The 23,946-nt window shown below is 41.7% G+C and overlaps 1 protein-coding gene and 1 long non-coding RNA gene across 5 annotated transcripts in view; one reads left to right on the top strand and one right to left on the bottom strand.

Moving 5' to 3' along the window:
• Etv6 (ETS variant transcription factor 6) overlaps positions 1-23,946 on the top strand; it is a 224,002-nt gene that overhangs the window by 151,857 nt on the left and 48,199 nt on the right. For 3 of the 4 annotated variants that reach the window (XM_078015227.1, XM_078015226.1, XM_078015228.1), the window contains one exon: positions 22,349-22,513. In XM_078015227.1, coding sequence (XP_077871353.1) covers positions 22,349-22,513 — 165 coding nt within the window. Of the gene's footprint in view, positions 1-13,463; positions 13,567-22,348; positions 22,514-23,946 lie in introns of those variants that run through there. The other variant, XM_078015229.1, reaches the window with a different exon arrangement.
• LOC144364927 (uncharacterized) lies at positions 15,912-21,955 on the bottom strand. The gene is made up of 4 exons (XR_013423081.1): positions 21,809-21,955; positions 21,360-21,452; positions 19,998-20,237; positions 15,912-16,145 (listed from the first exon to the last, which is right to left on the bottom strand). It is a non-coding gene; the product is annotated as an uncharacterized LOC144364927 (long non-coding RNA).

Below are 23,946 nucleotides of genomic sequence, written 5' to 3'. Positions count from 1 at the left end.
TATTTTACCAGTACAATGACAGCTGATGTTTATAATGGTGACCCCAAAGTTCTATAAGATCCTAAATTACCCACTCAGGAATCGAAGAAAGATTAAGTTGTATTCAATAGAGTTTTTCATGTTAAGGGTCTGTTTTATTATATTCAGATCTTTTTTGGAGGAATCCAAGTGTCTGTCCACCATGATTTTCCAGGGCAGTACCAATTTAAAATATTTTATCCTTATTTGTTCTTGTAAATGAAATTTTATTTTAAAAAAAAAAAAGTTAATACTTTGGGTCTAAACTACAAATGATTAGATTTCAAACTTGAAGTGGAAACAAAACAAAAGTTCACATGTCTGGCTGCAGAAGTTGCATTATGCTACGAAATTCAATAGTTCCTTATTATTTAATAGTGTTTTATAATGTCAGAGACCCTTCATGTCCAGTCCGTTATTGGACAAAGCACTAGGCTTCAAATCCCTTTTTGTGATTCTCTAATGCCCCCACTACTCTGATATATAATAAGGTATAGGATCACATTTTAAGGTGACCAGTCCCCAGAGCTTGGTTTTAAATGGTTGGATACACATGAACAGTCCTCCTAAAGGACACTAACTCATAATGCCACCTTTGCTTGGGGAATTTAATGTATTCAATGATCCCCAAACTGAGAGCTAGAAAACTTCTCAATTCTAATCCTGAACCTGCCTCTAATTAGTTGGGCAACTTCCATCCAGCCCCTTAGCCTCCTTCTCTTTAGGTTGCTCAGCTGTAATAAGAACAATCCTGTCCACACGGCTGCCTCACCTAGCTGTTGGGAAGACCAAATGAGATAGTGTATATGGAAGCACTTTATAAACTGTGAAGTGTCACCAGCCGTTTCTCAAGATTTGTTCAGAGAAGGACATCCAGGAGAAGAGCTCTGTGTGGCTGTCCAACCCGACTTAGGCTAGGGGATATTTGGCAACCAACACAACAAATAAATTCATTTGATAGGGCAGAGGACAGGATGCTGCAGTTGTTGAAGGGTGAGAAGCTCAAAAATGATGCAAAAGGCAGTTTCATTATAGTTTTTACTTTTTAATAATCTTTTTTTTTTTTTTTTTTTTTTTTGCTTTTCAACATCTCTGAGGATGGTGGGTCTAATCTTTCCTGGGTATAGGTTATTAAAGACTTCACAAAGAAGTAACTTTTAAGGAATAGTCCCGTTTTGAAGTATGCATGGTTCATCTGATAGAAAATAGAAGCGTCCCATCCTGGGCAGAGGGTATGACACGAGCAAAGGCCAGAGAACAAGGTGCCTCTAGGAACTGTGAGCCAGTCAGGGTAGGCATATCTATCAGAAGGCAGTGTGGGAATTGAGGCAGGAGCTTAAGAGGTCTTGGGAGAGCTTCTGGAAGAAAAGGAGCAACGTGATCAACCTTACATTTTTAAAAGATTGCTATTTCCTACTTGGTTCCCAGCTACCTGACCCTCTCAGTTTTTATTGCATAGAAGAGAGATCTCAAGACATGCAGAGACTACCGAGCATTAACTCAGAAGCCCTGGCTCCTCCCGCTGTGCACCTGCAGTCAGCCATGTCTCCGTCTGTGCTAAAGGGTAGGGTGTGCCACATGGCAGAGAGCTGAGTTAGAAGGGGTGGGAGCTAGTGAAGGGCCCACGCTGCAGCTGACAATTTCTTAGAATTAAAGTCACTCAAATTAAATGGCTTCCTGCTTTTCCTTTGATATTTACCTATGGCAAGTGGAAACTAACCAGACACCAACTTCTTTCCATCACTTCAGTGGACTCATATCCTACTTAGAATTCAGATGTCCAAAGTCCCCAGCCAGGGATAACAAATGCCATTACATCCTCAGGATGGCAGAGGGGATGTTGCTGTCCAACCTTGAGGAACATCTGTGAGGTGCTGTGACATGGTGGGGAACCTGAATTTTGGAGTCAGACAGGCTGGACTGCAAGTTCCGCCATTTCCTGGACTTGGGACCTTCACAAGTTTGACTGTGTCTACATTTTCTCATCTGGAAAAGGGAGACAGTAGTATCTATCTTTCTGATGTTATGAAGATGAAATAGCATCTTCAGAGCACTGGGTAGATGATAGAAACTCAATTATAGTCTTGCTAGAAGTTAGTATTCTTTCATTTCTTAACTCTCTGGAGGCATTAGAGATCCTGTTTGCTTGATGCCCCTACCACATCTGCTGTATTGTAATGTGGAAGCTCAAGAAATAGGAATTAGTGATAAAGCATATCAGAAAGAAAAATATCTCTCTGATTCCAAACAAGGAAAATGTAGGAGAAGAAGAGCCAATAAATAAATCAATTAACTAGAAGGGGGTAAAAAATGTCGAACATAGGCTTTGTATTACAAATCTAAGGACTGATTTCCACTGACGATCTCTATGTCTACCCAACTGATAATATAGTTTTCTGGTCAGAATCATGACCCTGTAGGGTGCCTTTAGTTCTAATGCACAAATCATTATTATCTGTCAAAGTCTTTTTGCTGTGGCCACCAACAGAACACTTAGGCCTGGCCAGCTCCTGTGCCAACTCAAGTGCATGAACCCTTACCATGCTGGGTTCCCTGGGGACACAGATAGGCTTGCATTTGGAGCTTATTGCCTACTAGGGAAAAGTACATATGCACTGATAACTTCAACAGTGTTCTAGAAATTCTGTACACATGTTCAAAGTGCTGCAGAAGCAAAAAGACAAGAATACTTTTTTTAGGTTTCCTGAAAGGAGTGACTTCAGGAAGGTCTTAAGGAAGAGGCGAGTTTCAAAGGCAAAGGTGGAGAAGAAGCATATTCCTGCCAGAGCGAGCATGTCTGAGAGCAGACACACCGAGGAATGCCGATCAGGACAGCTGTGGGGAAGGGTTGGGTGGAAGTTCTGGAAAAGTGCCTCGATGGGCCAGAATGTTCCTTTGGTGGGTAGCCATCATGCACTTAATCAAAGGAGTAATAGGAATAGTTCTTAAGGATGATTTCTCAAGGAATAGTGTGTATTCTCACTGAATATTTGCTACAGTTTTGGTTTCATTCCAATTAAAATATGGAGCTTGGTATCTCAGAACCTAAAATCTGTGCTTCCATAGAAGAGCAGAATACTTCCCCCCCACTGGGCCCTCTACACTGTTTATCATGGTTTGGATCTTAAATATCCCCAAAGGTCATGTGTCAAAGACTTGGTCCCCACTCTCTGTTACTGTTAGGAAGTGGTGGAACCTATAGAGGTGGGCCTGGTGGGTAGAAGTTAAGTTATTGGGGGTGTGCCCTTGAGGGGAATATTCAGACCCTGGCCCCTTCCTGTCTCTCCCTTTGCTTCCTCCTGCCATGAGGTGAGCCATTTTGCTTTGCCATGTACTCATCACCATGATGTTCTGCCTCACCACAGGTCCCAGCAATGGGGTCAGGTGACAGTGGACAGAAACCTCTGAAACGATTAGCCAGGATACACCTTTCCTCCTTTAAGTTATTTTCTTCTCAAGTATTTCATCACAGTAACAAAAAACTAACTGATACACTGTTTGTATAGCTGTAGGGTGCCTCTTGTCAGCCCACTCCCTGCAGTTAATACAGATGGGCACCATGTGGTCTGGCCTACAGTCCTACCCATTCTTCTGCATGTCCTAGCCTCCCCTTTCACAGGGGTCAGCCTGCACTCTTCATGCTTCTTACCTCCTGCTTATCTACATCAATTCTCAACCTTATCACTCCCTCCTATCATAATGAAAGAGGGCTTCCCAACCCAGGATACAGGGGTTCTTTCCTAAGCTCCATCTCCTCTATATTCAGCCTCCTTACCATTTGCGTGTAGTTCGCCTTCATATTGAAAGAAACCTGCCTGGATTTTACATCAGTCTTCCCTGACACACCAGCTCTTCATAGCCAAGTTTTGGAAAGAATTATCCTCACATAATCCTCATTTGCTCAACCATTAATTCCTCAACCCCTGCTGCCCCTCTGCTGTGGCTGCAGTCTCTAGATGCCATATTCGTGGGACATGCCCTGACTCTCTGCTGACCACTGCCTGTAGCTCACTCTGTCTTGGCTCACAAGATGGTCACTCCCACACTCTCTTTTCTCCTGCTGACCCACCACCCTTCAAGAGCACACCTTTTTTAAATTGCTTGCTTCTTAAATGTTTTTCTTTTGAAGCCTGTGTGTATCCCTTGTTGCTTCAGCAACCATCAGTATCATGGCAATGAGCAAATTATTTTTTTAAACCTGTATCTTTAGATCTTTCTCTAAACTACCAGATGCACCAATCAACTGCCTGCTGGGCTTTCTTTACCTAGATATCCCACAGACACCTCATATTCAACAAAACATACTATATCTTAGCCTCTCCAGGCCCCTGTGGACCAGGGTGGGTAGGCACCACCGTCCATCTAGTTGTAGGAATCAGAAGCCTGGATTTTGTCATTGCTTCCTCCACATTGAATTAATCTCCAGGTTCCATCAATTCTACCCCCATAATATCATGAACCCATCCTTTCTCCATTCCTTCTGCTTTTGTTCAAGTTAACAATATCTGTCATCTCCATTTCTTGCAATAGCCTCTGACCAGTCTTCTCGTACCAGTCTTACCCTGATCTGATTCATTCTCCATTCTGCAGCTGGAACGATCCTTGGAAACAATATCTGATTATGTTACTCCTTTGTTTAAAATCCTTCAATGACTCCATGTAGCCTTAGGATACAGTCTAAGCTCAGTACAGCAGACAGGCCCTTCTTAATAACAGCCAGCATTCATCAAGTGCTCAATCTATGTCAGGTCCTGTTCTGAGGGCTTTACACATAACCCAACATGTTTAATGCTTGGTTTCCTGATGAAGGTTCTATCTCAAGTTTTACAGTTGGAAACTGAGGCACAGAAAGCTACTAAGTGAGGGAGCCTAGATTCAAACTCCAGTCACCTGACTCCAGGGCCACCCTCCTAATCACTATACTACACTGTCTCCTCTGCGTGGCACAGCTTCTTATTCATTCAGAAATACTCATCAAGGATCTAGAATGTGCCAGAAACTGCTTGAGGCATTTGAAGCTACAGCAGAAATCAAAACAAAGATCTATTCACATTCTAATGAATAAAATGAGTAAGAAACAAGGTATGTAGTAGAACAGAAAATATAACATGAGAAGATAAGGAGGAGTCAGAGAACAGAGATTTGTGATTCTGGAGTGGAATCTCCAGGGAAGACTTAAGAAGGGAGGCTATCTAGGAAGGGAATACTGCAGCTGAAAGAACAAAGGCCCTGGGGTAGGAATGTGCCTGGCATGCTTGAGGAACAGCTCAGAGGTCAGTGTGGCTGGAACAGGATAGGGGAGGTAGTTCAGAGAGGGGGTCAGATCATGTTGAGCTCAAAAGATCACCTTAAGGACTTCGGCATGGACTCTGAGATGAGAGGCCACTGGGGGATTTTGAGCAGAAGAGGGACATGTTTTAAGGGGATCACTCTGGCAGGTGTGTTGATGATAGACAATCAGGAAGCAGTGGTGGAAGCTGGGAGATCAGTTAGGGACTGGGAGAGAGTGGATGGTGTCTGGGACTCACTAGTTGAGGCAGCTACAGATGCGACGAAAGCAGTCAGATCTGGACATATTTGAAAGGGAGCGTCCACAGCATTTGCTGGTGGATTGGAAGGGGATGTGAAAGAAAGAGAAGACTAGGATGATCTCCAGGTGCAGGGCCTTGGCAATCGAAAGAATGGAGCTGGCATTCTTGAGACAGGAAAGACAGAGTAGCAGATGTGGATGAGCACTATCTGAAGGTCAGTTTGGGAGGGATCAAGTCTAACATGCCTATTAAGCATCAAAATGGAGAGAGGCTCTGTCGCCTCCACCCCATCCCCACTTAAACACACACTTGCATGCATCTCATGTTCTAGTCCTGCTGGATGACTCAGAGTTTCCCAGACTGGTAGTGCTGTTTCATGCATGCATGCCTTTGCATCTGCTCTGCTCCCTGTCTGGGAAGCTGTCACCTCATCCTTCAGTCTTCCCCGGTTGTGCACCAGTGCCCTAATGGGAAGCGTCTCTTTACATTCCTTGCTTTCTTATCAGACCATAAATCCAGGTGTCATCCCCTTGACAGTCCCTGTCCCTAATAGGAGATGCCATGCACAGTGAGTGCCTTCTACGTTAGATGGACAGGCACCTGGGTGAGTGAGCCGAGGGATGGACAGATGAGCACTCTGCACAGTTAGACTACACTGTGTTTTGATGGTAATGACGGGAATTCCCCTGGAACTGTGCCAGGTGAGATGATCACCCAGATTTAAATGAAAGAAACAGCAGATGTCAGGAAGTTTGTGTGCTAATCCTGCCATGTGCATTAGAACACTCCAGCATGAATCCCCTTTCCCGCACACTGTCCCCACCTTCCGACCCCAGCGTTGACTCCTGGTCTTGTTAATCTCCAGCATCAGTAAGCATGTTCTTTCTACTTTTGCACATCCAGGTCTGTAGGGGAAATTTTGATTATAAAACCGGAAGAGTGTTTAACCTAATGACGTGCTGCGTGCTTGCTTTCCCCGGGCCTCCGGGCCTGCCAAAACCATCAGGCCTCATTATTTAGGAAGCCGCCGCAGCCAGGCATTACTAATTTGGGCATTACTAATTCCAATGCCTATTCAGGCAAATGAGCAATGAATGTAAAGTGCTTTTGTCAGTGAATTGCAGCGAAGGGGGATGGAGGGAGTCAGGGGAGAGGGATAGAATATTTGAGTTTTGCTTCATTTCCAGAAAGGACAGCCATTGCTTCCTGGAAGCTGTGCTTGGCAACGGGCATGGAGAATAGGAAAGATTTATTTCCCTTTGCCAAAGCTCCATAATTCAGCTTGAGTGTTTCAAATCGATACATTCCTTGCAAAGTTTCCAAGGGCCGCATTAAAAAAGTCGTTTTTAAAAATTATCAGTCCACGACAGCATCCCCTGGTGCTACTGGCAGGTTGGGGATGCACTGGGTCTTCCAGACGGGCAAAACCTTGATGAAGAAAGGAGGCGGTTAAAAGTGCAAAGGCAGGTTGGAGCCGAGAACAAGGCCAGTTGCACCTGCAGGGCCCCCGGCGATGCACACCTCGCTGGTTTTGTGGGTTCTTTCTGAGAGGAGCAGCTGACAGGCACCTCCAAAGGCTCGTGTGTGGAAGTCAGTGACTAAAACTCTATATTTCTTTGACAGTGCCGTCTGTCACTGAGCTCGGGACTGATCTAGGGGGGTCTGAAGTGCCCAGCCAACAGACTAAACTCAAGTTTTTGTGAATTTTTAAAAATTTTATATTTCTGACATGAAAGACAGCAGAAGGTTGTGTGCCTTTATTGCTGTTGTTTTAAACTCCACCAGAAATTCCCTCCGTTGGGAAAGTTTATTTTCACCGAAATCATTCCTTAGTTCTTCCAATGTGAGAAGCCGTGCATTCCCACCCTTGACTCCCAGGGCCCCCTGGGCCTCGCAGCCATTTGATTCTCATTATGTTCCCTCAGGATGAGCTCTTTGCTTCCTGAATGTAGTGGTTCCTGCACTTTGGGCCATGACCCCATTTACTGTGTCCAGAGACCCCTGAGATTAATTATCACATTTCTTTTACTTGCTGTCACAATACATAGCAGCAGTTCACCAAGAGACACAGAGGATTGGTGCTCTTTTTTTTTTTTTTATAAGACACTGGAGGCATGCTGTCCTTTGAAATATGAAATATTCTGGGACAGAGTCTGGAAAGACAGCACAGACAATAGCATAATTCTCAGAGGCTTCACATAAGAGCACAGTAGCTCGATAACAAAACAAAAGCCCTTGGGCAATACTTATAAACAAAAATAGGTAAAAGTATAACCCCAAGATGCAGTGCAGTTTTCAATGGACCTTGGAACAGAAAACTCAAATAGCTGAGAGGTATTCAGTGGAAACGTGGAGGAATGGTGGAAAGCAGTAGTCCTGTAATTTTGCTCTTTCCAGCAGCAGAGTGGGAGACCTGCAGGGTGTAGTTCTGGGCACCTAACCAGCTGTGTCCACCTCCCAAGACAGCCCTGTGCTATGGAGAAACTACTGGGAGTGGAAGCAAATGGAGCAGGATAGGTACAACAGAAACTTGGGAGAAAGCTCCCCAGAAGAAAACAGATGGGAGAGATTTCAGAAAGCCAGCCGCCATATATTTTTATCACAACGTGAAAAAAAAAAAAAAATTGAAGAGAGAGCCAGGTTAAGTTGGAAGTATGCCATTTCCTAAAATTTCAAGGAAAACAAATGCCACATGAAAAATGAGTAATAGAAAAGTAGTGAGGTCAAATCCCATACACAGTTTTTATAAGTTAGAAGGAAGAGAGTAAGAAGCAGAAGAGCATCCCTGCATGCCCAAACCACATGTCTTTGGAACAATCAAAATGGTCACTCACCTCTAAATTTGCTAAAAGAAATTAAGAAAATGATCTTAAACATGGAAGGGGGAGACAATGTTAAATTAGAATTAGAAAAAAAAAACCTCGATATGAAATGGCAGAACTTAGGAAAGGCTTAAAAAAATAAAAGAAAAAAAATATGTCAGAAATGAAGAAGAAACTAGTAAGAATATAAAGTGGATCTGTTTTAAAAGGTAGGTTTTAAAGAGAAACAAAAGGTGAAGACAAAAATTTTTAATAAAGAAATATAAACAATTCAAGAGAAAGTGACACGTATTAAAGGCAAAGGAATTTCACCCTATTGCGGATGATAGGATTCTCCGTAGCAGAAAACCAAAGCAAGCTCTTGTCTGTGTAACTCCAGTCTGGGCTCTGTCTGCACATGGCCATCTCCTCTCCTATCTCTCTCTCTCTCTCTCTCTCTCTCTCTCTCTCTCTCTCTCTCTCTTCTGTTTCCTTATAAGGACACTTGTCATTGAATTTAGGGCCCACCTGCAGAATCCAGAATGATCTCATCTCAACATCCTTGATTAAGTTACATCTGCAAAGACCCTTTCTCAAATAAGGTCACAGTGACAGGTTCCAGGGATTAGGATATGGGCATATCATTTTTTTTTTTTGGTGGGGAGGGGGAGGGGCCATCATTCAACCCTTTGTAGTCATTAAGCTAGTAGGTAATACAAACAGGATTCAAATTTGAATTTGGACTTTATTTTATAAAAAGTTGGCTAAAGGAGACTTTTAATAGTCCCATCAAGTCCGTAGTTCTTGCTAAGAAATGAAAGTGGCCAGCATGCTTTGATAAGCAGTAGGATAATAGGTGGTCAGCCTGCAAATCTGCTGGAGACCTCACCTGAGCTAGAGCTCTGCTGGCCTTGGGAAAATGTTTTTTGTTTTGGAGGTTTTTTTAAATATATTTTTTAAGTTATAGATGGATCCAATATCTTCATTTTGTTTATTCATTTTTATGTGGTGCTGAGGATTGAACCCAGTGCCTCACATATGCGAGCGAGGCCAGCGCTCTGCCACTGAGCCGTGACCCCAGCCCGGGGATAGTGTTTTGACACTGTGTGAGTGAACATTGCTTGCACCGTCAGCCATGTGCCGCTCATTCTCTTCCCAGTTTTCTCAGGTTCCCAACTCAAAAAAGGAAAAAAAAAAAAACAGAGGTCTCTTTCCAGAACTCAAACTCCATATCATAACTTATAGCTCTTGTCTGGTGTAGAATGAAAAGGACCTTTGAACAATTGTAAGCCCTAAGCACCTATGGATGAGAGTAAGTCCAGGACTCCTTTCTTTGGCATCTTGTGCCATTATGTGTCCTGGCTGTCAGGGTCCCCTGCCAGCTGAGGATCCATCCTTGACACTGAAGGGCCACTTGGCTTCTTCCCTGACTGCCTATGAAAGCCAAATAGGAACGGATCACACTGACTTCAAGTTTCCCCTTTACCAGCTTTCTCTTCCCTAGGATTTGTCGTGCTTCACCACAGTTTGAATAATGTAAAATTTAGATAAAATGATGGAGTAAGAGGGCTCTCAGGTGTCCTTGTGACCACTGATCTGGCCTGAAGCAGTGATAGAATTTGTGTTGTGTTGTATTGTTGTTTTTTTTTTTATTTTCCTGACTCCAAGGGACTACTCCAGCAACCAGGGTATCAGTAACCTTTACAACTCTGGAACTAGTAACAGAATGTTTTATGGACAGATTTACAGAAGACATTTCCCAGTGAATAAAGAAGGATGGAGGGGATGAGGAACAGAAGATTGGCATACACACGCGCGCATGCATGCAAATACAACACAATCATCTTTAAATAGCAGTTGCTTGTCCAAGTTTGATTTTTTTTTGTTTTGTTTTGTTTTGTTTCATGAGGCGTCAGCATCGCTGTTAAAATGATTTCATCCTGCCTGTGCTGTCATTCTGCCCCTTGGATGCTGATTCAGCATCAGCTCAGATGGCCTCTCAGAGGAGACTTGACTCAACACCCAGAGGCCACCAGCAGGGCCCTGGAGACACTTGGAGTTCCTCTCCCAAGAGTCAGCGGAGAGGAGAGGAAGGAGGCATGGAGTGGAATTCTCCTTAAAAGGAGACATTTCAAGAAAAGCATTGCTGTGGAAGTGTTTTAAGTTGCTGTACGCCCCTGGTTCGATCTGTCTTGGGGGCCCTAATATATATTTTCTGGAGTTAGTGTTGTAAAAGTTAAACACTTCTCATCCTTCTTCCATCTTCCACTGCCTTCCCAGACCTCCCTCACCTCCCGTTCACCTCTGGTGTTCAGTGATAGCAGGAATTGTCTCCGTCCTGAGAAAAGGCAGCTTGCTTTTTCACATTTGCAAAGAATAAAGGGAAGCCCAGGAGGGAAGGGGACAGGAGCAGCTGAACCACACAAAGGACAGCCTCTCCCATACCAGCGATTGGGCTGAGCTGGTCCCCGTCCAGAATGAGAATGAGTTTTACTCTTGTTACACTTTGCAGAGGAATGTTCTGTAGACTGTGGCTGTGGTGGGCACAAGAGATCATCTGTGTGTGGCTTAAAAGAGCAAGAGGAGAAAGAAAGGATATTCATTCTCTTTTATTCAGAAGCCCTTAGTACTTCATCCGTGTTCTGTGAATCATGCACATCCAACAGGATCTTTGTGTCTTCTGTACCCTGTCCATTTCCACTGAGGGTTCAAAATCACCCTCACACCGGCATTTCACTAGCGGTTTTGATTTGCTCATTAAATCTGTTTGAGGAACATCCAACTCTTTTTTTTTTTTTTTTTTTTTGGTTGGGAGAAGTACTGGTGATTGAACTCAGGGGCACTCAATCACCGAACCACATCCCAGCTCTATTTTTTTTTTTTTTTTTTTTGTATTTTATTTAGAGACAGGGTCTCACTGAGTTGCTTAGTGCCTCGCTGTTGCTGAAGCTGACTTTGAAGTCACGATCCTCCCGTCTCAGCCTCCCGAGCTGCTAGGATTATAGGGATGCACTACCACGTCTGGCTCCGACTCTTAATATTTATTTTTATTCTTTATTTTTTTTTTCCTTCTTAAAATTGACCTTCTTGTGGGCATAAATTTGGTAACTTTTTGCACTGCAATATGGGAAACTCTGCCCCTTTTGCCTCTTTGCTTTAGAAGCACCTTTTCCAATATTCTCTCTCCTTGTGTACCTATATCACCTCACTCTTCATAGATGAAGATAATTTGCAGTGATGAATCTCTATTGGTGTGAATAAAAACTTTCAGTATGTTATTGATGGTTTCTAATATACCTAAGGAAGGGGCATTCTCCCATTTAAGATCAGGTGTGCTTTCCAATGACACCCAAAGTAGCTTTTATAATTTCATGTTCCTCCCATTTCAGAGTAAAAAGAGAATGCCTTTCCTGTCTGCCTCTCTCTTCTGTTTTTCTCCCCATAGATATTGGGAGAGATATGTGTATATATTTCTCTTCTTAAATCTAACTTGTTTTTGCACTGTGTCACAGGCACATGCTTTTACTCATTTGCATACATGATACTGAAAAATGCTAAACTGATTCTCCAATGATCCGTGCATAAACTTGAGGTGGTCCGTAAATGTTGAAATTGCAGACAGATATTTCTGAGCCTGTGCCTATGCATTTTAAAAGAAGGTTAGTTTCTTCCCTGAACTCTCAAAGGGATTCTTTGCCTCCAAAAGTTGAGAGGTATTGCTCTAATCTATCCCCCTTTTCCATTAGCACTTTACCTTCCCCCATCATTTCTCTTTTCAGTATGACTTCAATTAAATTGTTGATGCTTAGTTCTTCATGAATTTTTGCATTAGCTTTAATTTTTAAAATATAATCAACCCTTGGTGTCTGCTGAGGATTGCTTCCAGGACCCCTGCAGATACCCAAATCCAAGGTGGCATAGTATTTGCATATAACCTACATGCATCCTCCCATATCCTTTTTAAACATCTCTTGATTCCTGTCAACAACTAATACAATGTAAAGACTATATAAATCCTGGGTATTCTGTATTGTTTAGAGAATAAATAAAAATATCTGCATAGGCTCAGTACAAATGCAGTTTTTAAAAAATATTTTTAATCCACAGTTGTTTGAATCCATGGATGTGGAACCCATAGATTACATAGGGCCAACTGTTTCATTAAACTGTTATTATTTATCTTAATTGCTTAATATTTATCTTAATGGTGGTTAAAGTGCCCCTTAAATGTTACACCTAAGGCAAATACCTCACTTGCTTCTCCCTTGTCTGGGCTCTGAGTGGGCTTCTGCTCAGCCCTTGTTCTTCCACCCTCTCACCTATTACATATCATTATTCATGTCTCCTCTTCACCCGTTTTCCTAGCCTGGGCCCTGATGATGCCAGCCTCTTCTTCAAGTGCTGCACAGGCCTCAAAGTTCTGGGAGAGCTTCACACAGTTGACAAGAAACCTTGCTCCAGCTTCAGACACTCAAGTGAGCTATAGAAAGTAGTTGATCTCCTGAGATACATGGCAAGGTACAATTAGTCTGCTCTCCAGGCTGTGCTCTCTTCCTGACCCCCCAAAATGCACAGCACTACCACGTATCTGGTATGGTGCTAGTCTTTATAAGGACTATTGCATTTCATACTTGAATTTGCCTGAGAAGGTGAGAACTACTCTTGGCCCCATTTTTATATGTCTCTTACCACATCAGGCTTGCTGTCCAAAAGTGGAAATGAGAAGCAGTCTCCAAAATCATGTTTGTGAGGGTCAGTTGCAAGCCATGGGCCAGTTTTCTGATCTAAAAAGCACACCTGATCTGTCAACAGGTTTTCTGCCCAAACCCCTTTGAGGCTAAGTCAGAAAAATCTGCAAAATGAAGTTTATAAGAAAAAAATAATTCAAGGGAATTGTATATGATTTTGGATCTAATCATGAGCATAAAGAATCCCTGTTCTTGGAGATTTGACATGAGGAGAACCTTCCATTCTCCACTTAGAAACTGAGTGCTAAGATTCAGGGTAACCTTGAGGATAAAAATAGGAAGGGTTTGGAGCTTCCAATTCCCTAGTGACAGAATTTGCGTACAGAAAGCAGTTTTGATCAAAGAGCACTTCCAAGGTTAGAGACAGGCCTAGAGGATGAGCTGCTGGAGCTCTTTGAGATGCATCCTCTGGAAGCAGCTCCAAGACTCAGAAGATACTTGGTTTCCTTTTGGAGGAGAAGAATGCTGGTAAGCCCTGCCTGCTGCAGCCCCTCTGTGCAGTTTTAAAAGTGCTCTCTGGGCACTGTATTCAGGATCTACAGCTAACCTAGGCCTGAGAAGTCAAGTTTATCATTCATTATTCCTAATCCTTTATATTTTTACAATGCATTTGAGAGTGCAAGGGGCTTTTATATCATTATATCCTTTGACCCAGAGGAAACTCACTAGACTGATACAGATAAGGTGGAGCTGGAATTTTGGTCCTAGACTCTTTGTAACCTTGGACAAGTCCCTTAACCTCTCTGAGCTTCAGATTCTTCTGTAAATGTCTTTGTTCCGGCTTTAGCTCCTTCACAGAGGATTTGCTGAGATGACATGGGTATGGAAGCATTTGGTAATGTTTTGAACCGCACAGATCTAAAGTGTCCTGACTATTCAAGCCACAGCAGGATTAAATGATGAAAGGATAAGGGTGGCAGTTGCAGGCTGCAGAACTAGCCCGGAGGTGGGTCACCTAATAATGGGGATCTTAGACTGTACAGTCTAGCATTACTGGAGGACCATTGTATGCCTAGCCCCATGTGCAGTCACTGAGAAACCCCCTTCAGCTATATGCACACACATTTTAATTCTTAATATCTGTGCCAAAGGTTAGCAACTTTATATTGTTATGCTGTGTGCATGTGCAACTATGAAACAACAGATCCCATCAGTATGTACAACTATAATGCACCAACAAAAAATGTGGGGGGAAAAAGATTAGCAAATTTTATCTCTTAGGATATAGAAGAGGCAGTGAGGGGCACTGCTAATTTGGACTCAAGATTGACAAATGATGAATTGGTTAACAAAGTAGAAATGATGAGAACTTTTGGTAAAAATGAAAAGAGAATTAATTAGGAAGGGAAATGAAAGACATGACCAAGTGTTTTGTTTTTGTTTTTGCTTTTTAACTTAAAGATGGCAAATTTTAAAAGTGTAGAGAAGTTCCTATGATCCCATGACCTGAAATGCTGCATCACAGCTTACCACTCTCTAAAATGAAACTCAGACTCATCAACTGGATATGACTTGTTGGAATGAGAAGGGGAAGATAACGAAAGAATCTGATGAGTTGTTTTTAACTAGAGTTTTTTAAATATAAAAACAATGCATGCTTTATAGAGAGAATAAGGAAATTAAAAGAAAAAATCAAAAGTATCACCTATAATTCTACTATTGAGTGACAGTTGCTGTTAACATTTTTATGTTTTATTATAATGTGGTTCTGTGCATGACTTTAGCTTGATCACATGAGTACACACAACTATTTTGGTTTTCAATATGAATATGTACTCTTTATAAAGGTTATGTTAGTGGTTACATACTTTTTATTATAGATGTTGTTAATAGTTTGCTTAACTATTCCCTGATGTATGTTCCCAGTTTTCCACTATTAAAAATAACCCTTGATATTAAAAATAACAATGAACATCTTTGTGCATGAAAGATTTTTCTGTATACAAAGTTATTTCTTTAAGGTAGATTCTCAGAAGTTAACATTCACTGGGCTCTTAAAATATCACTCAGTCGTTTGCCAGAAAGATCATGCCAATTTATCTTCCCACTGTTTTGTACCAGTCTAATGAGCTTGGATTTTTAAAAAGATGTATATAATGAGTGAAAAAAAAACAAGTTACTGAAAAGAAAAATATAAAGGCGAATTTCTTAGATCTAGAATGTTAAAACTAAGTGAGCTGAAAACTATGAGAGGCGCTTAGGAGAACCATGAGTGATGGGCAGGATAAGAAGAAGCATGGTATCGCCTTCTGATTGGGTCAGATGGGGTAACTTTAACATATGCAAAGGGAAAGCAGAACTGTCCAACTTCTTCTTCCCTGTCTTCCACCAACAAGACTGAAACAGGTAGTGCACACACTGGCACAAAGGAATTGAAGCCCAAGACGGATGGATTCAAATCCAAGTTCTTATAAGTAACTTTGAAGCTGTTAGGCCAGACATGTGTGATTCCTGGCCAGAGAACTTACAGGGGTGAAAGTCACCCTTGACAGTGACCCTTAAGGGAGCAGAAAATGGAAGAGGTAATCGCAAAAAAGATGAGCCATTGTTCCCTGATGATAGGATTAGAAAAGGGTACCAGAAATAGAAAGTGTGTGGGAGTGGGGAGACTGGAAAGAGTAAAACAACTGACCTGATGTAGCATTTCCAGATGAAGTTCAGCGCAGATTTTTCAAACCTTTGGGTTTCAAGCACTTAGGGAAAAGGTATCACTCTGGAGTCAGACACCTGTTCCTGCTCTCCATCCTCATCTTCTTCAGTAAGGTTGCTATAAATTTTATATTTATGTTGTATTTCTGGAGACCAGGAAAGCATTTTGTTTAATTTCTAAATGTTTTATTAATAATATTGGGAAACATAGTCCAATTACCAGACTACTTAGGTAGATTGATAAGAGAAGGACCCTACCCGGAGGGAGCCAATCATTTGATCAGTATCCATCTGGAAGGAGGTGGCTTGTGTGTCTTCAGAGTGTCCCCAGATCAGCACTTTGTCAGTGATCCGTTCAGGTGGCAGATGCTTATCAAAGCTGCAGAGTAGAGATGGTCCTAGAAAGAGATTCAAATCTGGAGATACTGCAGGAAACTAGAATGATGATGTCTAATGTTGATTAACGTGCATTCTTTTTTTTTTTTAATCTTATTAATGAGTTGCAATTGAGTTAATTAATGGGTAATCATTTGGGTACCAAGATCATTCCTAAGAAGATAAGATTACTGCAGTATTGATTATCAAGCATAATTTTAAGCTTTTGTGAGGTTTTCAATTCTTTTTTTTTAAATTTTTTATTTGTTTTAATTAGTTTCACATGACAGTACACTACAGTTGGGCTCCAAGTACCAGGTATACAAGTACAACTCAGGGTGAAAGAAACATGATCAGTAATAACAATAGAAGAAAAGCAGTAGCCGATATGTATTAAATGCTTGCTTTATAGGAGATATGGGCAGATCTTTTATATCATCATTATTATTTATAGGATTTCACTTTTTACTGGATTTATGTCATCCAAAAATTTGATAAGCATGTCATCAGTATTCAATGGCACTTAATTCATATGTTGAAAGTTTTCCCTATTTTTCTGTTGAAGCAAGTGAGACATAAAGAGGTTAAGTGACTTGTATAGATCACACCACTGAGAAATAGAAATTTCATGTGATGCTCAGTGCCTGCAGTCTTAACTGCTGTGAAACATTTTCCTTTTTGTCTTTCTTTCTTTCTTTTTTTTTTTTTTGAGTTTATGAATTGAGCTTTCTGTCCTGCTAAAATGTAAATAAGCTTAGACAGAGGTAATTAATGATATGGACTTTGGGTCTGACCACCTGAGCTCAAACGTTGGGTCTTCCATTCCCTGGCTGTTGAACTTTGGCAAAGTCACTTAACTTCTCTGAGCTCCAGTTTTCTCCTTTGAAAACATGGATAGTGATAGTTCCTGCCTTACAGGGTTAGTGTGGAAATTAATGAGTTATGAAAATAGTGTGGCACACAGAAAGCTCTTGTGCTTGCTGTTACTGTTAGGCAACTTGAGAGGTCATATGGTGGATGTTTAGAGTTAGCACCAGAGGGCCTATTGTCCCAGCACCACCTTCAGTTTACACATGCTACAGTTTTCTCATCTGTAAGAGAACAATAATCATTGTCATGACTAGATTCAGTGTCAGTGTGCAATAATTGCTGACTGTTACTGATAGAACTATATTATTTAGAAAAGGAAAGGTACAACCTACACTATTCCTGTAGTTTGTGTAGGAATGTCTGCCCAACAGCATCCTCACAGGAGACGTGCAGGTTGGCAAGGGTCTAAAAACTATAATGCAAAGGTTGTGTTTGGACCCTATGCTTAATCCAAAGGTAGGATGACTAAGCAAGGAAATGATAGCTGTCCTCACTATGTCAAGGGTTACAGAATTGTGTGTCACCGAGTCAGGTTTTGAGAGAACATGGGATGTTGGAAAGAGTCAGGGCACCTGGGGGCAAGTTCATCAACTTTTCCAGGCTTCAGTTTCCTAATCGCTAAAATAGAGTAGGAGTTGGACAATCTCTGAGCATCTCTTGTCTCTCTCACTTTGTAATTCTGCCCTCCTTCCCATAGAATCTAGAGCAAATTCCTGTTTATGCATAAAGTTTGGGATAAAGGATGATTTTTGCTAAGTGGCTACTATAATGAAAGAACTTTGAATTGCATATTGCTCAAACCACATCTGCTGTCTCCATTACCTCATCTGTTCTATTGACATGAGAACCTAACCTACTTTGCAGGAGTTACATGAGGTGATAACATGGGGAAGCATCTCATCAGCTCCAAAGATGTAAACTGCTGTGTTGATCATTGCTATGGCTGGCTTACAAATTTTTCCAAGAATGAAAATATAAGACGCTCTTAAACACTAATCTGTTTGCCATGACTCAGAAGATCCTTCAGGAAGTTACAAAATCTCAGGGTCATGATCATGAACATGGAGTAATTTTGTAGAAAAATTAAGGACCTGGCAGTTTGTAGTCTTTGGTTTTTAAGATTCAAACAAAATAGGAGCATACTGACTGTGTACTGATCCCTGAAGGGAATAGAGCTCCCATATTCTCAGTCCATCATTTTACAGATGAAGCCCCTGAGCCAGAGAGAAATTGAGCAGCCTACCCAGAATCATGTGTTAATTAGTGGCTGATCTGAGAATAAAATCCAGGCTTCTGACTCCTAGCATACTCTCCATCTTTAGTATAAGCATTAACTCAAAGACTGAAATGAGGGTAAGATTGCCCTGATGAATGTGGCTGCCCACTTTGAACATGGAATTAAAGAGATCAAGGAAGTTTAAGAGCCTGGGTGTATCAGAAGGTATGAGACCATGAACTTGACTTGACTCTCACTGGGAAAAAAGTGCAGTGGAATTAGGCATGATTTTCTTAATCATAGGTATTCATTTCCTCTGCACAAAATTCTTCTCAGATAGTCTCTGAAAATTAATTGGCATTAAACATGCTGGTTTTAGTAAACGGCTTTCACTGGGTTTGTTATGTGCACAGGAAGTAGTATATAGGTGCAGAACAATACAGTGTCTGTCTCGGGCTCCCCGGCTAATAATCATTAGCACCTGTGTTCCTTCACTATGTTGAGTCAAGGTTTCAGGAGACAACCGTACAACAAGTTATACTTGTTCACCTCTCACCTTGCTCAGGCAGCCTCTGTCCTGCTGGCAGCTGTGATGTCATGTGAAGAGTCCAAGCAGTTGAGTGCTTTGAGCAGTTGAGTGCAGTGAACAAGCAGCCCAGAAAGTAGTGCTTTGTTTCTGGGGGCATTAAAAGCAGAGTCTCATCCATACCTCCCTCCTCTTCCCATTTATATGTCTATTTCTCTGAGGATCTAAAGATTTTTTTTTTCGTTATATTTCTGTTCTCTTGGTAGCTTGAGAACGCCTCCAAGGATCTCAATCTTAAATAGGTAGGAGTCAGTTTCAGTCTTTTTTGAATCCTAAGAGGTGTTGAAAACCAGTCTCAATTCTGAATCTGGAAGGGTAATGCATATGTACACGTAGAGTGATGGACCAGAATGTAGACCCTGGGGTCAGACTGCCTGGGTTGGAATCTGAGCTCATCTTGTTCCTAGGGCCATACAACCTTGAGCAAATCCCTTAAATGAACTGAGCTTCAGTTTCCTAATCTTAGCCCCTATCTTAAGGGTTATATGCACATTCAGTTAAATGAACTAATATTTATAAAGTGATTACAACAGAGCTAGGTGTATAAAAGTGCTTAATAAATGACTGTTTAGTAAATTAAATGGTTTCAATTAGACCAGAGTTGCCTCCAGGTCCTATTCTCTGTTCCACTTAGAAGCTTTAACACACCAGGGCCCTTAGGTTTGAGGGAATGGCTTCTTTTTCCTTCATTAGAATTGCAAAGCACATCTTATACCAAACCTTTTTATTCTGTAGAATTAAAAAGGAAATCGCTTTGGGATTTGACTTCCAACACCTAAAGTGTAGCAGACCTCTTTTGAGATCAGTGAGCTGTCCACCTTCTCTCTTTATGCTAATGGAAGAGCAGTTGACTGATCCATTTATTGAGTGGCCTCGAGCAGGTACATTTCTCCATCAGGGTCGCTTTTGTAAAACTGCTAGGATTGCAAAGTATTCTCTGTCACTTTCTGGGTCCCTTGAGCCTCAGGTGGGTTCCTGGTGAGGGGTTCCCACCTGGCTGGGGCCCTGGTTGCCTCAAGGACTGGGCTGTGGGAGCGATTAATGGGAAGTGAGAAGAGAAACAGTTGTTCTTAACCAGCAGCACCCTTTGCAGTGTGTGACTCTTCTTGTATTTAGGGAAAAGATTACTCATGAGTATTTTCTTCCATAGAATATAAAGAACCTCAAATTACTACTTGCGTCCCCCCACCCACTTCTCCTCACCTCCCTCCATCTCAGCGTGTCCTCCGCAGAAACTTCAGCATTTTGCTTTCATTTCCCCTCCCTTGCAGGATTCAGTTCTGTATCTGCTTTGGCACCGGCACTTCCCGTAAGCTGCCCCGTGCTTTCCCTGCTTGGCCTGAGCATCCTGTACTCTCCGGCCTTCTCTCTACCAGGGGCTTTCGTAGGCCAAGCTTGACTTGACTGGCCACCCGTCTCATAATGGCCAGTGTATTCCTGCTCCTTGTGTGAAGGACAGGAAGGTAGACATCTGTAACGGGACTGTGCTGTAGGAAGTGTGAAGGTTTTCACTGGCTCAAAAGTTGAGACTTTGCTGAGCAGCTGCTACCTCACTATGATTCCCTATAGGGATTTTTGAGGTCACTGTAAAGAGCGGGGTGCCTCCTGTATCCTGGACCATTTTCACAGGCATTGCTTTCTGGCTCAGCCAATAGTCAAAAACAAAACTTTGAATCCTTTAGTGGCCATGTTTTAAACTAATGGTCATGAAACAATCACATACTACTCATTATTCTATAATGCTACTTGGTTTTTTCCATGTGAAAAAAATAACCCCCCTAAAAAAAAAAAAAAGAAAGAAAGAAAAAAGAAAAACTCTTAAATGCCTGGCTCTAATGATTTTGATGCCCAATAGTGTTTTATTGGTGCCTTACAAGATGGCTGGCTTTAAGTGGACTTCCATAGAGTCAGAGGAAGCCAACTACCTTTCTTCAAAAGGATATTCCAGGGAGGAGCTACTTGGAGCCAACATCGTGCCCAGACCCCTGGATAGACTCCAAGGAATCTCAGCCATTTGTTCCCCACTCCAGCAGCCCATTAAGAAGATTACACAGTTCATTGTCATACCTGTTTCAGGGTAAAAGGGATTCTTTCCAAGATCTAACTGAAGGACACTTTTATGACATACTCAGGGAGTCTCCTTAGGAAGTTTAAGTAACTTACACTGAGAGACTGAAGCTTCTCTTAGCCAACATTGATCCCATTGTTCTCTATTTGAACTACTGAGTCATAACATGGGATTTTTAGAGAATGAAGCTCTGTTGAGCTTCTAGCTTCTTCTGACCCAGTGGTTCTTAAATTCTTGCTGTCAGGATTCCTTTTAATTCTTAAAAAAATTTTGAAGACTTCCCAAGAACTTTTACTCATGTGGATTCTATCTTATCTCTATTTGCCATATTATAAACTAAAACAGAATTTTAAAAATACTTATTAACATTGAAAAAGAGTAAGCCAAGTGTACATTCATATAAGTAATATATTTTTTTTAAAAAATGTTTTTTAAAACAAAAGAAAATCAGTGCAAAAAGTAGCAGCATTAGGCAATTTTACAAGTCTATTTAATACCTCACTTTATAAAAGATAACTAAATCCTCAAATCTTCTGCATTCAATCTGTTGCACTATCACTTGTCATGTAGCCACTAAAGCATTCCAATATCTGGTCAAGAAAAAAGAGAAAAAGAGGCAAAGAATTTCTTAATATTATCAAGAAAAAACGTTTATACTACTTAGTTATCCAGCAAAAGTCTTGGGAACCCTAAGAGGTTCTTTAGTTCAAACTTTGGGAACCATTGTCCTAATCACTTGAATGATATATCAAAGGTTTCCCACAGCAGCAGACCAATATAAAAATATAGGACTCCCAGCCAGGCTCCCAGAGACCCAACCTGAGCCACCCTGGGCCTCGGCTCCAGACCTCCCACCGTCCTCTTCTGATCCTTCTCAGAAGGACCTCCCCAGGAAGCTCTGACATCAGCAAGTCCAATAAAAAGGCTAAAGATCTTTCATGCTTACCTTGCCCTCTTATTCCCAGAGGCTAGCCTGATGGTTTCCCAGGGGCTGAGTAAGTCTGTCTTCCTGGAAGAGTTTTCAGGGAACACTTCATTATTTGGCAGCTCTGGAAGGTCAAGGCCAACTTTGAAACATTCTCACTTCAAAAGGGCACTGGGCTATGGTCAGATCAGCTCTGATTCTAAGATCTCCTCCAAAGCCTAGCTGAAGTTTGTCTTAACTCTGTGCCCCTGGGCTGCTTTAGGCTGGAATTAATACAGACCCTGGGGCATGGTTTTAAGACTTACCACCCCTCAGACACTTGAAAAGGGAGGGCCAAGATTTCCTCTTAAAAAAAAAAAAAAAAAGAAAAGAAAAAGATAGTCTGACAGCATTTAGGAAGCCTGAGTTTTAACCTGGGACTTAGAATCAAGCATCGGGGCTCTTAAGACATGGAGACTCAATTTTTTTTTTAACTCTTCAGAGATCTTTATTCCTTATACCAGCGGTCCAACTGATAAGACCTTTTCTTCTCTTTTCTCTGCCCTGCTCTCTCTCCAACAGGCTTGCAGCCAATCTACTGGAGCAGGGATGACGTAGCCCAGTGGCTCAAGTGGGCTGAAAATGAGTTTTCTTTAAGGCCAATTGACAGCAACACATTCGAAATGAATGGCAAAGCGCTCCTGCTGCTGACCAAAGAGGACTTCCGCTATCGATCTCCTCATTCAGGTGAGAGTCTGGACTCTTCATATGGGCTCCATGTGGAAAATCTGTAAGTCAGCGGTTGGCCTTTGCCACCACTCGTCCAACCTACAGAACCTCCACAGTCGGTCATCACAGGCAGATGACAGTAACACTTTTGTAAAAGGAAGATTCCACTGACCTAAGCCAGTTTTAGGGGAGAAGAAGTTTCCAGATCAAGGGGAGACTTGAGGTTTGGAGAGGTAACCTACTTATGACCTATAGACATTGGAACTTAAGGGATCTAGTTGTGCCACCAGGCAAAGAAGAAAATGCCATTCCTGCCCTTGCATCTGTCTACCTGGCTCCTGATTCTGAAGACTTTCAGAGATGGCTGGGAGAGAGTATAGGTTGTGAACTGCTCGTTTAACAACAAGAAAGGAAGGGACATGGACATTGCTGAGGCCGAGATGACAGGAAGGAAATAGGAATGAGGGAACTGGAAGTAAGGGCTGGGAAGTATGGAGCTACTAGTAGCCAGGGCAAGTTTAGCAATAACTCAAAGGGCCTCGAGTGATTTACCGTGGAGTCCGGACGTTTTTTGAAGTAAGACTTGTAAAAATCCTGAAAGATAAAAGTAGAATTTCCTAGAGACTATCTAACTAGGAAGATTTGTCACAATGTGGGCTCCTAAATGACATTAGAAGGTTTAATTGAATTAACAAGCATTTGCACCTGCAAAGTATGTTTCTAATGTAAGACTTCAGATTTGCTTCTCAACTTTATTTTTCCCACTTTATGGATATGGAGAAGATAGCTGTCTTGAAACTGCATATAACAAAGGGGAACTTCCATCTCAGGTTTATTCTCTTGAGGGGTCAGTTAGGAAGCACAGAAGGTCCTCATCCTTTTGAGTTTCCTTACACACCAGCTTCCATGTGACTTGCCTGGGAGAGTCCCTTTTATTCTTTGGCAAAGGGCAAAGATCCTGCATGAGGCTGTGGCATAGCCCCTAAGTAAATTCAATTCTATTTAACCCTGGAGGCCTGCCAGAAATTAATAAACTAACTGTCGTCAGGAAACATCTCCCATTTCGGTGGGGTGAGATAAAGCTTTAAAGTAGAATACCATCTCCTCCTTTTCCCAATTGCTGCAGACCGTTTGTATGAAGAAATGCTAAAGAGGAAGTTTCCCCAAGTATAGATGTTATTGAAACTTGAAAGTTTATGTCTCTAAAACAGGTAATTTTTAAAGTCTTATCAGGGACTCAAGCATACTAGGAACATTTTGTCTCAAATCATTGATTTTTGGAGGGTAATCTCAGAACAAGAAAACTAAAAAACAGCCATATATGTAACTAAAACTATCCTAAGTAGTTCCTTTGAGTTTGTTGCAAAATACTTCCCTTTTCTGTTCCAGTGGAAACTCAGTAGTGTCATGCTCAAAGAGGCAAAGTTATATATTTGAAGGCAAAAACCCCT

This window comes from Ictidomys tridecemlineatus, chromosome 6 (genome assembly GCF_052094955.1).
Source record: "Ictidomys tridecemlineatus isolate mIctTri1 chromosome 6, mIctTri1.hap1, whole genome shotgun sequence".
Lineage (NCBI taxonomy): Eukaryota > Metazoa > Chordata > Mammalia > Rodentia > Sciuridae > Ictidomys > Ictidomys tridecemlineatus.
This window is presented reverse-complemented; position numbering and strand designations above follow the sequence as displayed.